This window comes from Diuraphis noxia, unplaced genomic scaffold, assembly GCF_037042655.1.
Source record: "Diuraphis noxia isolate RWA-SAM2 unplaced genomic scaffold, SU_Dnox_SAM2 contig0002, whole genome shotgun sequence".
In the NCBI taxonomy this organism is placed as follows: domain Eukaryota; kingdom Metazoa; phylum Arthropoda; class Insecta; order Hemiptera; family Aphididae; genus Diuraphis; species Diuraphis noxia.
In genome coordinates, this window is record NW_028301712.1 from 55,977,937 (window position 1) to 55,992,355 (window position 14,419).

The 14,419-nt window shown below is 25.8% G+C and overlaps 1 protein-coding gene across 3 annotated transcripts in view; it reads left to right on the forward strand.

Annotated features, from left to right (window-relative positions):
- LOC107166914 (sodium channel protein 60E-like) overlaps positions 1-14,419 on the forward strand; it is a 140,088-nt gene that overhangs the window by 69,131 nt on the left and 56,538 nt on the right. For all 3 annotated transcript variants that reach the window (XM_089220400.1, XM_089220402.1, XM_089220401.1), the window contains exons 5-8: positions 3,137-3,308; positions 7,483-7,560; positions 8,290-8,431; positions 11,474-11,608. In XM_089220400.1, the coding sequence (XP_089076526.1) occupies positions 3,137-3,308; positions 7,483-7,560; positions 8,290-8,431; positions 11,474-11,608 (527 nt within the window). The remainder of the gene's footprint in view (positions 1-3,136; positions 3,309-7,482; positions 7,561-8,289; positions 8,432-11,473; positions 11,609-14,419) is intronic.

Here is a 14,419-nt window from a genome sequence, read left to right on the forward strand (position 1 = left end):
CATAGTAGGTATATAAATATTATAATGTACATAACATCACAAAATACTCTGCATTGCTAAACTATAACCTAACTTAATAGTTGGAGCAAATCTTCCTCTGCCTACCATACATCAGGATTGGGTCAGGTTAATATCGAGAGCCTTGAGATAAAAGGATCACCCTGCTACACCTGATGCATATAATATACATCAGCTACGGAAGTGGGAGTGTTTCAGTCATGTCAGTTATACTCACAGTGGTAAAACTTTTTTATTTTGCACCGACCAAAAACGGCAAAAACTTTAGTATAATATACTGTTCATATATAGCATTTAGACGAGTTGTTTAGGTGGTTTGATGTCTATACGCACTATATTTACTATTAAAAGTCGAGCAAGATAACGGGAAAAAAGTGTCTGGACGCATGATATAAAATATTTTTATTTTAGGCATCTGGATACAATATGAAGGATCAACTAATAAGATACATACAAAATATACAATATATGCTAAATTATGTCTTTAAAATATTACATGTGGGAGATACATTTAGTTTATTTATGAATTACTAGGTCGATTTATGAATAGGAGAATTTCTATGGATCAAACTAAAGAAAAAACAAATCACATACTTTCACAGAGTGAAAAAAGTATTGTATTGTTTTAGAATTTAAAAAATCCTGTATCTTTTAACTAGAAATACAATTTGTATCTAATAAGTCTATGAGATACTGCACAACCCTATCTCCATTGAGTATTCACGATAATAATAAAATAATATAAAATCTCGACACGTACTTTAACCTACTTGTGAGCAGACACGATAACTACTAAAACAAGATACTCATAAATTATCCATCTGTTACATGTATCGAATGGACCAATCACACTTGATGCGCTTGTCCAATTAGGTAAATAGTTTATTTCGGACCATCACTCAGTCTTAAAGTACACTCATGCATTCGAAACTTATTAGCATTCTGTTCTTGGAGATGTCAAATGTAATTGACAAAAGATACCTTTTTAAATTATTGTCTACAAAAAAATAACTATTGTATCATAATATAATAAATTATATAATATTAAATTCCATCAATGTACTGAAAACCCTTCATATGTACTTAATAAATTAAAACATTTCATTTTTGTATCACTATTTTAATAAAAAAGATATTATAAAAATGGTTGTGTTCTTTGTGATTTAAAATTTAAAGAAAATAAGAAGACGAAGGAGATATAGAACGTCACAATAGTCTTTTTTTTTAAAGTATCGAAAATCGCTATAGAGTTCTGAAATCGCTAAGTAGACAAAATGTTTACAAAATATCTTTTATAATAAAACAATATTATAAGCTACCTATGTGTAAGCTGTTTTATTTTTTAAGTTTTCAAATAAAGTAGAATTTCCATTGTTTTGACACTTTTTAAATATTTTTCGTATACCTAGCTAAATAAATCTAGGTTCTAAATCTTTTAAGCCCGCGTTTATGATTTTAAAATATTTCATTTTTATTTAAATTATTAACTGTAAGAATCCATTTTTTTAAAGACAATATTAGTATACCTTTTTTAGATTCAACAATCTATTTCCATCGAAAAATAATATATAACTATGTACACACATGTGTACTTAACCACTTAGTGTCTCAACTTTAGAGGTGTGCAAATTTATAAGAAATATTTCAGAGGTAAAAATATTGTAACATAAATCATTATTTTATATTATTAATATTGACATCGTTTTAAAACAATAATAAATTAGAAACTATATTTATTTAATTTTCGGCAAGCACATCTAAGAATTGATTGTATGTAACTTTATTATCAAGTTATCAAACATAACATTCACAGATACTTTTCGTTTACGATATCGTCGTGACTCAATATTATTGAATGTTTTGTCAATAAAATGGACAATTTTATTTATATTTAGTATTGTGTACTGTGTATACTGTACTATAATATTATTAGTAAAAATGTCTTTACTTTGAATTTTGACTTTTAATAACGTTTCGGAGGAGGGGCATGTGCGCCACTGTCTATGGATATGTAGGTAGTTTGTGTTGAATATCTCTAACGTCTCTAACTTATTCTGTTACCAAATTCTCGATAGTTACTTCGTAATTTCATAATTTCAGTGATTTATTAATATTTCTGACTTTAAGACACTTAATAGACTATCAAATATAATTTATTTAAAAAAACTTCTTCTGAAAAAAAAAATTATAGGATTACTTTAAAATATGACTTTTTTCAAACAAATTTAAATAGATATATATTATTAATATACAACACTAAATCCGTCAGACAGAAGAAAACACATTGGATTTTTTTTGTCGAATTATTAATATGATTTAGGTAGGTATCCATATTTATAAAGTAAATCTAGAGTGCATATTTGCTAATTGATAGTCAAGGTCAGTAGCACGTCAAGTGGGAGAGGTTGTTCGATTACCCTCAGAAATGTTAAATTATCATCTAATGAAATAAATGCATGCAAATACAAATTTAGGTCCCCTTACCCGCCTAAAAACACAACACTGCTGGTAAAGTTAATGATGCATGATATACATCAAAACTTATTTTCCTATAATAAATTTAAAAAAAAAAATTTAATTCTTAAAATAAACATTATATACTATGTAAACATTAACTCTGTAATCAACATAGCGAGAAGAAATATATTCCTAACCATCTGGTATAATTATTCTAAGTTATAATTACTTAATTTATACAGTGAATAATTAATTTTGAATAAAAATAAAAATTACCATTTAAAAATGGTTATAATATATATCGTGGCTTTATGAGGCGCGGTCGTAGATTTAATCTGCGGAAACGCACTGAGCTACGTTTCGGCCGCAGTTGCTAGATGGGTGACCACCCGGGAATTTTAGCAACATATCCTTGTCACATATACACAAACACGTGTAACAACCCTACCAACTCAAAAACTTACAAACAAAAATATACAAAAAATAACCGCCACCGTACACCCAATGGCCTATGTTTCCATTGGTTGATTTTTAATTTCATATTTATTAGATGTTTGATTCTATATAGGTCTTTTGATAAATGAACAAATGCTAACAACTAAATTATTATTCCGTAATTTACCAATTCATCATTTATGACGTTTTATTTATTATTATACAGGTCTCAAGACGATCATTAACGCCCTGTTGCACTCATTTCGTCAATTAGCCGAAGTCATGACATTAACCATATTTTGTCTGATGGTATTTGCTCTATTTGCTCTTCAAGTATATATGGGTGAATTGCGGAATAAATGCGTCATGATTAACGAAGACAACGTGAATTGGCTAAAGTAAGATCAATACATTTATAGACTAAAATTATCTTAACTATTTTACACGTGTTAAAATATATTGTTTATTTGGTTTTGATTTTAGTACATTAATCTATGTTTATCGTTATTTATTACCAACAAAATATGATTGATAACCATATAATTTTCTAAGTAATCTAATAACCCAACTTTAAATAATACATTTTATTTTAACTCAGCTATGGACAAGCTGTTCTGTTTTGATTTTTTTTTATAAAAGTTAAATTATTCTTATTATCATATAATTGCAAAATTATTTTTTTGGGCGGTACTGGTTTGCGCACAAATACCAAAAAGACAACTTGTTTGGGCAAAAAACTACCACTCGTTTGGGAACAGTTGAACCGTAACCAAGCACATGGTTTGAGCACAGTTACCTTTTAGCCTAACCTTTTAGACCTTAATAGTTTAATACCTATATTAATATTTGTTTATTTATAAGTAAATTATTAAAGTACTTACATACATTTTCCTTCTCACTTAACAGACTTAGGACTGTCTATGAATATATTCATAGGTATGGTTAAAAATGCATGTTAATACTTGCTTTTTAATAATAATTGTTAATAAATTTATAATATGTTAAAAATGCATATAATATAATACTTGTTTTTGTAAATTTTAATTTTAATTTTAATATAATATGATTGGTAAACGTGTCTATTATTTTCCGTAAAAACAGTTTTCCATTATTTTTATGTATTTCATTTGGTCTATTTCACCAGATCTATATCTTGTCCATAAGTTTATGCGATGTTCGACTGATTCTATTGACTCTTTACTCCTTATTTTCGTGCGCGCAAACCAGTTGTACATTTAATATAACTGTGTGCGCAAACGAGTTCCGATTTTTCAGGTAAAATTTGTAGAATGTGCGCAAACAAGTTGCAGCCATTTTTTTAGTAAAAATAATTATAAAATTGGTAATTTTTAATATGCGATACAAATTTTCTAAATTTTAAAAAAACTTGTAAAAGGATTTATAAAATTGTATCCCTGTTAGTGATATAAAAACTATGCTCATTTTATTTTCATGGTTATTAGAATTTGGTTTTAGAATTTTTAAATACACTTGAAGATTATTTTTCGAATTATTGACTTTTTTTGTACCACTTAATGATGATCCTGTGACAATACAAACTTCAGTTTTCAAATAAGAATCCTCCTTTTTTATTTTTTATTAATAAGCAGATTCTTTTTTTTTTTTTTGAGAATTTTGATGTATCTAAATAAAAATTCAAGCTAGTAATTTTTGAGTTATGCAACTTTGTGTTTTAAGGATAATATGTCTATAGTAATAGATTAAGTAGGTAGGACAATTTTATATGTAAGCATTTTCCTTACTCAGAGACCATTCAACAGAATTTTGATTTAGGCACATAATAATTTTCAGATAAAATATTCACTGAATAATTTTCAGTAAAAAAGAGGGGAGCATCATTAGAAAAATATAAGTTGGTATTGCTACAGGATACTTCTATACTTCTCAAGTACAAAAAAATCAGAAATTTTAAAATATGGTTTATGTCTACTTAAAAATTCTAAAAATCAGAATTTTAATTAATGTACTAATAAAGGGAAAATGGGGATTAGCATACTTAAAAAATTTCCCTATATATTCCAAAAATAATAATTTAAAAAATATATTGACTAATCTGTTACTTTATTATAATCTATAAAACTATAAAATGTACATAAATAGTAAATAGACAAAAAGTTTATTTAATATAAGACTGTTCTTTTTAACACAATTAAATGCGTATTGCTTAAAAATAATAAAATAATATAGTTAATATAGTTAATAACCCATGCTTACCAAAGTGCTCAACCTATTAAATCAATAAATAATGATGATAATTTATATCACGCTATAATAAGTTATTCAAATTTTTAACACTAAAAACTTTTATATTATTATTAAATGTTTATGAACACAAAATAGGATTTTATGATGTCTAAATAACACTATGCAAAGTTATAACAAGATAATAATTTTACAAAATTTAAAGTGTTAAGTATATGTGTATACCAACCATTTATTCTTATTATTTTAACTATATTAGACGTATGAGCTATTTGCAAACTTTATGATATTATGTAAAAAAGAATTGAATAGAATTGAATATTTTATATTTCAATTGCATTTATGTTTTGATGGAATATGTTTACGGTTGTTACTCTTGAATCAAAAAAAGTGAATATCTCGAGAGATAGTACTTGTCAAGAGGCCATAAATCCAGTGCAATTGAACATTTCAAAGAAATAAGATTCAGTGAAATATAGTGTTTTTGTAAATATGTCCACAACAATAGAATGAAAATAAATAACATCCGAATGAGTAAAAGGCATAATACTAAGAAAACAGACAATAGTGATTTTTTTCTCTGGATGTCCATTACATTTTTTTGCTTGTTTTTTTTTTTTTTGTTCTTTAATTTCGCATCGTCATCACAGTCCTTTGCACCACATAAAACAAAATAAAAGTACTAGGCCATTTTATGTTAATAATTGAATAATAACGAAAAAAATTATAACAATGTTTTTACTATGTAATAGGTACCTATTATGATATTTTGTTTGATACTATTAACTGGAAATTAATTTCTGCAATATTACAATTTTTGGAATCAAGGCATTTTCTTAACAAAATAAATAAATAAATAATTATTATAATTGATAAATTAATTTTTTACTGCATTCATTTTAAACTACGAAAAAAGTGGTAATTTAAATATTCAAGTATTATTTTCAAGCGTAACCAATGTATTAAAACGATAATATTGAAAAAATAATTTTTTTAGATAAATATAATTATTTACTTTCATATCTCCCTAGTATATCAGCTAAACATTTAATTTAATTAAAATATATTTATCTGTGAATTCGGTTTAATGCTAATACATTTTAAGCATTATACTCTATTTATCTAAATGTTTATTTCGTTACTATTAATATGGAATCATCGTGTCTTAACTTTAATATCTTTGTCAAAGCTAATTGTTTACAAAGTTTCTTTTAATAAAAAAAAAAAAAAAACAAACTTTAATATCTGAGTTTTTTGTATTTATAATATGTTATTCAGTACGTTAAATGTTAAATTGATATTGGCATAAGATAAATAGTGAAACCTACATTTCACCATTACAGTCTAGCATACTTATAACCACCATGTCTATTAGCTTTATCTACTTGTAAACCCTTATAAGTACATTTAATAAAAAACAATACAACTGTGGAAGATAAGTTGCACCCAGATGTTGCATTACACAAAAGGTTCCCAAAATAAATTTAAACCATGGGATAAAAAGAAAATCACTATAACACTGCTGAGTTAGGTACTGCGCGTAACTAACAGAGGTTGAAAATCAACATTTGGGTCCATGAGCCCATTTTTACATTATTCTACAGTTCTACTCGAGTTTTATAAAATGCTTTGAAAAACAGCGTATAACACAGTAACAGCAATATATATATAGCGTCTTATTGAACTACTCTGTTGTTTTTTTTTTTTTTCATTTACTACATTATATTATTATGTATTAATAGTTATTCAGTTTACATTACAATGTTTTTTTACGTGATGTAATGTAAATCTACATTATGAACATAAATATCATAATATTAAGTCAGATGTATGCAATGTTTATGCGCCTACTGTTATTTGTATTAAATACATTTATAACCATACCTGCAAAGGTAATCGATTTTATTCTGAATTCATATTTTTAGTTACAAATTAAATCTCATTAAAACACTAAATTGTTACCTCATTTCTTGTAGACATTTGTTAAATTTAAGTGTAAAATGTGCATTAGTCTTATCATACATTTCATTATATGTGTTATTTGAAACTTTAGTATTCTTAAGTAAGCTAATACCTCTGTAGATAATACCAACCCAACAATGTCCTTATTTGTTCTATTATTATTTACACATTATTTTCCCTTCCGGTTAACCCGTAAACTCAGTTCGTTTGTTTGCGTATCGTTTTCGTGTACTTACTATGCATATACCGCACGCTGCATTAGCCTACCAAGGAACTGCGAAATGTACCTTTGTCGATTTATGGTTTTTAATCTCTGGGGTTTCAATTTTCTGTGTTTCCCGTGCATATTTTTTTATCTTCCTTTTGTTTACTCTGTTTGTATTTCAGATGGATAAATAAAGAACAAAACTGGCTGTCGGACAACGAAGGCAATCCAATGCTATGCGGCAACGTGACTGGGGCAAGGTGAGAAAAGCAAATTAAATATTTCAAAGATTCGTACACGCAATTTCACTTCGGTAAGGGGGGGAGGGGTTAATGTGCCATTATAAAACTAATCGTTCAAGTCGAATGGTTAGAAAGAAGAGGTAGGTTCTTTGGTACATGATTTTTTTACGTACGCGGAGCCCAATTCCACTTTTTAAGTAACATAAATTCCTACTATGAATATTGCATATTTATTAAAAATAATAATAATAGTTAAGTAAAAAATAAAAAAGTAAAAATATTATATAGAAATATATCAAAGAAATTTGTCAACAAACAAGCCATATAGTTTATTGAGATTTTGATTGTGATTTATATAATTTCGTATTCAATCAAATTTCTTTACAAATATAATATTCAATTTAAATATTACAATTCATAGTACCTACTATTCATTCATTAACTTATTAATAAAATAGATTTATTTTCAAATATTATGTGCTATAAAACAGTTCATACTTTTTTCGAAATAGTCAATTTATCTAAATTCATTACCAGCAGTTACTGATGGACAGGAATAGTGCAATTTTAATATGTTTCTAGGTACCTACGTACCTATAATATGTAATGGTAATAAAATATAATTATTAAATAAACCTTTGTTAATGTAAAGCTTATATTAATGGATAGCGTGTTTTAGTAGAATTATATTACTCAGTTAGTTTATTGTAAACTTTATTGGCAATTCACTTTTACTGTTGTTTTCAGACATTGCCCAGTTGGTTACGTGTGCCTTGGTGTTGGCCCTAACCCCAATCACGGTTACACGAATTTCGACAATTTCCTGTGGTCTATGTTGACTACGTTCCAGCTAATTACACTGGACTATTGGGAAAACGTCTACAACATTGTAAGTACTTTAATAAAATATATCTTTTACTATTTTCAGCTAAAATAAAAACAACATGAAACTTGTACATTTTTCATCCTACTCGTATATAATCTATGCATAATACGAGTACATGGTACATCCTGCGCGTATAATATCACGATCGTCGTATAGTTTCCCGTTTGTCTTGTAGTAGGATCATATCTATAAAAAAAATTATGTGTACTATCGGATGTCTAAATTCGTAACAACATTAAATCGATAACAGTTATTAATACCTTGAAAGTAAAGAAATTTCAATGTTAGTTGATAGTCTCAAATATTACGTTACTGTAGATATTTTAGAAAATCTCTCTGAAAAAAAATGCATTTGCAAAGATATTTTGAAATTATATTTTATTTTTATTGAAAATAAAACTTTTTTACATTAAGTTAGAATATTAGACAAAAAACAATAAGTTTTGATTTCGTTATCTTTTCTGGACGATTAAATAATAGGTATTTTAACGTATCTGTTGGTGAACTTTACAAATCAGTATATAAACACGAGTGTTTGAAAACAGTTCAATCCTTATTTTAGGTCTTGATAAATATTATAATAATATAAAGAATAAAATACAATAAATATTGACGCGCTCACATGATTTATATACATTCAGCAATTTACAATGGTAATATTCCAAGAGAACTACATGTATTATGCATGTTTTATATATAGTACAATGCAATGGAGCTGGAATCATATTATCAAAAAGGTTTTGGCGAATAAACGCTATATAATGATTCGGCTAGACGAATTATATGGTTTATTACGCAATAAAGTCTGTCGAGATACATTTTACACACATTAACACCGATGATTTCAACAAGTTGATGATTTTAACTTTATCACAAGAAATAAATATTGAAGTAGTTTTAAAAGCTACTTATATTTTTAAAATTAAATTATTGAAACAAATAATTGTATTCGAAATTGTTTTAGATTATGATGAAAAGGACCTAATCAAACTTTATAATCATAATCAATACATAATTTTTACAGTAACAATTCAAACAATTCGATTTTCTGGATTTTCTGTCATTAAACTATTTTAAAGTATTCTTAATTTAACGTAGGAGCTCAATCGATAGATAATTAAATAAAAAAGAAAACTATCCTTTTTCTATAGGTACTATAGAAATTATTTATATTTATTCCTATGAAAATATTTAGAATATTTAATTATCTTTATAAAGGGTTTCTCTGTGGTAAGCATAATGTAATTTTAAATTTCATTTCTATGAGTTTTATAGATCCACTTCTGAAATCATATTATTAAAACAAAGCACTCAACAAATATAATATTCTTCCAAGTACTCAAAGTCAGAGTAAATACAATTTATTATTTAGTGCATGTTTATGGAAGGTTATAAAATTATACATAACTTGATCTTAGAATGACAAGTAAGAATGAAATTATCTTTAGCTAATTATTTATAGCTAAATTTTTCCGATTTTCGAAACCTGTAATAAGAGTACCTAAGACATTATTTGAATAATTTTTTATTTAGATAAAATTTTATTTGAATAATTTATTATTCGAATGAATTTTTCACAATTAATCGAATAAAAAATTATTAGAATGATTAAAAAAAAGAATTATTCGAATAAAAAATTATGCTACTATATTTAGCTCCATCGGAAATGTATAAATAGATTGGAATTTAGATATTATATGGGAAATGTTCCATATAGCTATAATAGTTACTTGTTTAATCTTATAATGTCGATTATCTAAATTTTGAAAGCGTTGCGTAGTTTTATCAAATGTATTTTAAACTTTATCTTATCAACCAAAGTTTAATCAATTAAGTAAACAAAAATTAATTGAATAATATTGTTTTTAAATTATTTAGATGAAAAATTATTCGAATAATTATCTAGATACAATTTTGCCCAACTCTGACTATAATTATTATATTACATGCACTAATCCCATTATTCTTTGAGATATATAGTATGAAAATGTTCATAAATTCACGATGCCGCTCATATATAAAAATAAATTACTTTCATCTCACTTTATAGATTATGTTTTATGTGAAAACATGTATAATGATAAAATATTACCAAATGATAATGGGTGAAGTAATTATTCTTATAGAATAAAAAAGTTCATCATTGAAATATTTTTAAATAATTAACAACGTTTGTACGATAATATGATAGAATTTTTGGGATTTCCGTTTAAATAATGTCAAAAGATACTCTTAAAAAATAGTTCTACTATAAAACAATAGTTTGTTTACCTTAAAATATTTTATATTATATTAATATTAATCACTTAAAAATTATAATGTTTGAAGATCTTTTTAAAATTTAATTTAATAATTATTAAATAAATCCTTGTAAATACTCGTATTATTGACTTACTAATAAATTTAATAGAAAAATAAATATATATAGTATAAAGTTTTTTTAATTTAATTAATACGATATTCATATGATAAAAAAAACTACTAAATTATGAAATTTTAAACTTAAAAATATGTAAAAATGTAAAAAGCATTCCTGGGACACATATTATGGTAAATCATTGAATTACACATTAATAATATTATCATAATTTATTTATGTCTGCTATTTTATTGTTAATGATTAGTCGAAACGTATTGATATAATTAAATATAAACAATAATATCTAATAATACATGTTAAAATTCTAACTTTATTTGCAAAACTATTCCCTATTATTTCCTAAAATACGAACAATAATCATCACAAAATAATGCTTTTTATCTGTAACGCATAGATATAAAATAAAAAATAAATATTAAAAATCATGTATTTAAATTGTATTTAAGTCGGAATATTACCAACTGTTTTTAATGCATCGAAATTCAAGCAGTAGTGATGTCGTTTGCGCTTTCCCAAGGCTAACTTTCATTGCGTATTATATAGGTCACGCGATGATTTTGTATATAATACTACGTCTATAAAAACTTTTCTGAAAAGAGATTTGTTTTACCAACTCATCGACACTCCATCGATTCAAGTATATGTATGTATACCGGTTGTTTCAGGTGTTGGCGACGTGTGGCCCGATGAGCGTCATATTTTTCACAGTGGTGGTGTTCTTCGGTTCGTTCTACCTGATCAATCTGATGTTGGCTGTTGTCGCCTTGAGCTACGAAGAAGAAGCGGAAATCACGCAAGAGGTATTTGAAATATTATTTTTATCTTATATATGTATATATAAATCTTTATTGAAATATAAAATATTATAAAAATGAATTGTAAACTATTCCAACCATGGTATTTCGAGTAGTAATGCACATCACGCAATCGTGGTTATGATTTAACGAACAGTGTAAGAGCTTGAAATATGTATATCAAAAATAAACACACTGCTGCAGCTTCAAGCGATGCCTTAGGAAAATAGAAATATGACGCCGTATAAAAAATGCACACGTTTTTCTCTTCTTATTTTCTCCTTTTTTTTCGCTCGCGCGGCACTACCGTTTTTAATTCTCGTTGTCAAGCAGTGTATAGGCAAAACGTATACAAAACTAAGCCTTGGTGTTGCAAGAATGCCTACACGGAGCGCCGTGGCATAAAATTTATACGAACTGGCAAAAAATATCTCCTTGAAAACTCGACGTGCCTGCTGTGGCTTTTGCTTTGTAAATCCACAACTGGGATATATCTTTGAAACTATACTTTAACTTTTTTAGTGGTTTAAGTTTCTATTTAACTTTGAGTTATTACTTACATAACTATTGCATATAATAGTATGAAATATCACAAGTTTGTGTTAACATATACTGCTGACACACACATCGGAACTGAACTCAACTGAACCTCAGTTTTTAAAGAATTGGGAATTGATTTCCGCTAAAAAATTCAAGCGATAAGCTTGTTGAAAACATTGAGTTATTACATATGAAACAACTATATAATATGGCTCAAAAAATTTTTTAAATGCTAATCAGTGTTTAATATTCTATATCATATAACCTATGCAATTAATCAGATTTTTTTACATAATTACCTCCCAAATTTAGTAGTTGACTATGAGTATTAGTATAGACAATAACTATATAAATCGATAATTTGAATAAGATTCACTTTAAAATTTAAACATTGATTTCATAGCCGAAGAAACCACGTTGCCTACAACTATTTTAATAAATTATTATGAATTTAATATTAAAACAAACTTTATACTAGATAATAAATATTCCACTATGCTAAAACATGATTAAATTCTATACGATTGTTTATATTGAATATAACACTTAATGTTTATGTGTCTAATTCTCTGTATTAGAAATAGCAATCGGATAATAGTTTAATTTAAATTCAAACCAAACAGTTGTATTTAAATTTTAAATAACTACCAATATGATAATATGCATAATAATTAATACTATAATATCATTCAATAATTAATTAATTAACACTTAAAGTAGGTATAAAATTTAGTCAGATAATTTAAATAAAATATTAAATTTGATTGTAAGAATTAAAATTCATAAATCATAATAAGTATTTATATACTATAAAATTGAATACTAATTTTTCCCTGGTTTAAATTTATTTACTGATACTTCGTTAGTGTTAAACATTTATCCATTGTTATAACATTAGTAAAATTAGTAAATTTTTATAAATATTATTATTTTTTTAGTTTCTGTTTCGATAAGTCGAATTTAATTATTTTATCGTATATTTATATTAATCTGCATTGATGTAAATTAATAAAAATAAAAATTTAATATCATCTATGGAATAATTTGCAAGGTTTAGTCGTTTAGTGTGTCTATATGTACCAGTACTAATTGAAATTCAGGCGTGTAGTGGGAAAGTTAAATCGGCATCAACATTATCTCCAAAAAATAATCAAAAAATTTTATAATTTTTTATATATATACATATATGATATAATTTGGTATTATAGTTCTTCAAGATCTACAACAAAAATTTGACCTTTTAAGCCTACTTAATATAAATTTAATTATTAGTTGTTCTGAATGCAAAAGTGGTGGACCAAAAATATTATATTTTCTTATTTTGTTGTTTTTAATACTAGGTAGACAATCCAATATGTTTTAATTTACAGAAAACAACATTTCAATTTTTAGTGAAACTTAACGTGCTACACATGCACGAGTAGGTATTAAACAAAAATAATGAAACATTATTTAGGTAAAAATACTTCCATGAATTTCAAACATTAGTTCTATGAAAGGTAGTTTATAAATTTAATATGATTCCTGATGATAATTTTCATGTATATCATAGTATCATACACTGTAGTCTGTAGGTAATCAATTGATTTAAATATTGAACACAGTAATCAAATGTTTCCTTTTATTGTTGAAATTGACGTACTTTGGAACTAGATATTATCGTCACAAGAAAACATCACTATTTAATGGGTCATTTGCTATTAAAAATGTCTCATCTAAAAATATTTTTATCTCATCAGAGGTTAAAAGAGTTTATACTTTATTCACTTTTTACGAGTTTTAGGTATTATATTGAATTCCAATTTTATGGTGCATATTATTTTGAATGTAAATTACATTCGAAAAAAAATTATCTAGCTGTGAAATAATAATTGTATTGATTGGTCAGAAAGCTGTTCTGTAAAGCTTTAGTATAAAAGTGTGTATTGAATATTGATATTGTTTTATCTCATAATTCTTACAATTATGAATTAGTTTTAAGCTTTTGTAGCATAAAATTAAGTTGATTTGTTTTTTAACATGATGAAAATATTTTTTCATACCCGTCTATCATTTTATACCATTAGTTAAATTTTTTCGAAATCAACACAAATCCATCCCAAATGAATATTTTTACTTTTTAATTTTACCATGCGAAAATTAATCAACTTCTTGAGTGCACAGATGTAAATTATTACTATTATTATTATCCTAATCAGTGATCGATAATCAACAAAAATCATTTTAATATTATTAATAGAATAATTCATAAGTAAATTAAGTATGATAAAATAATAT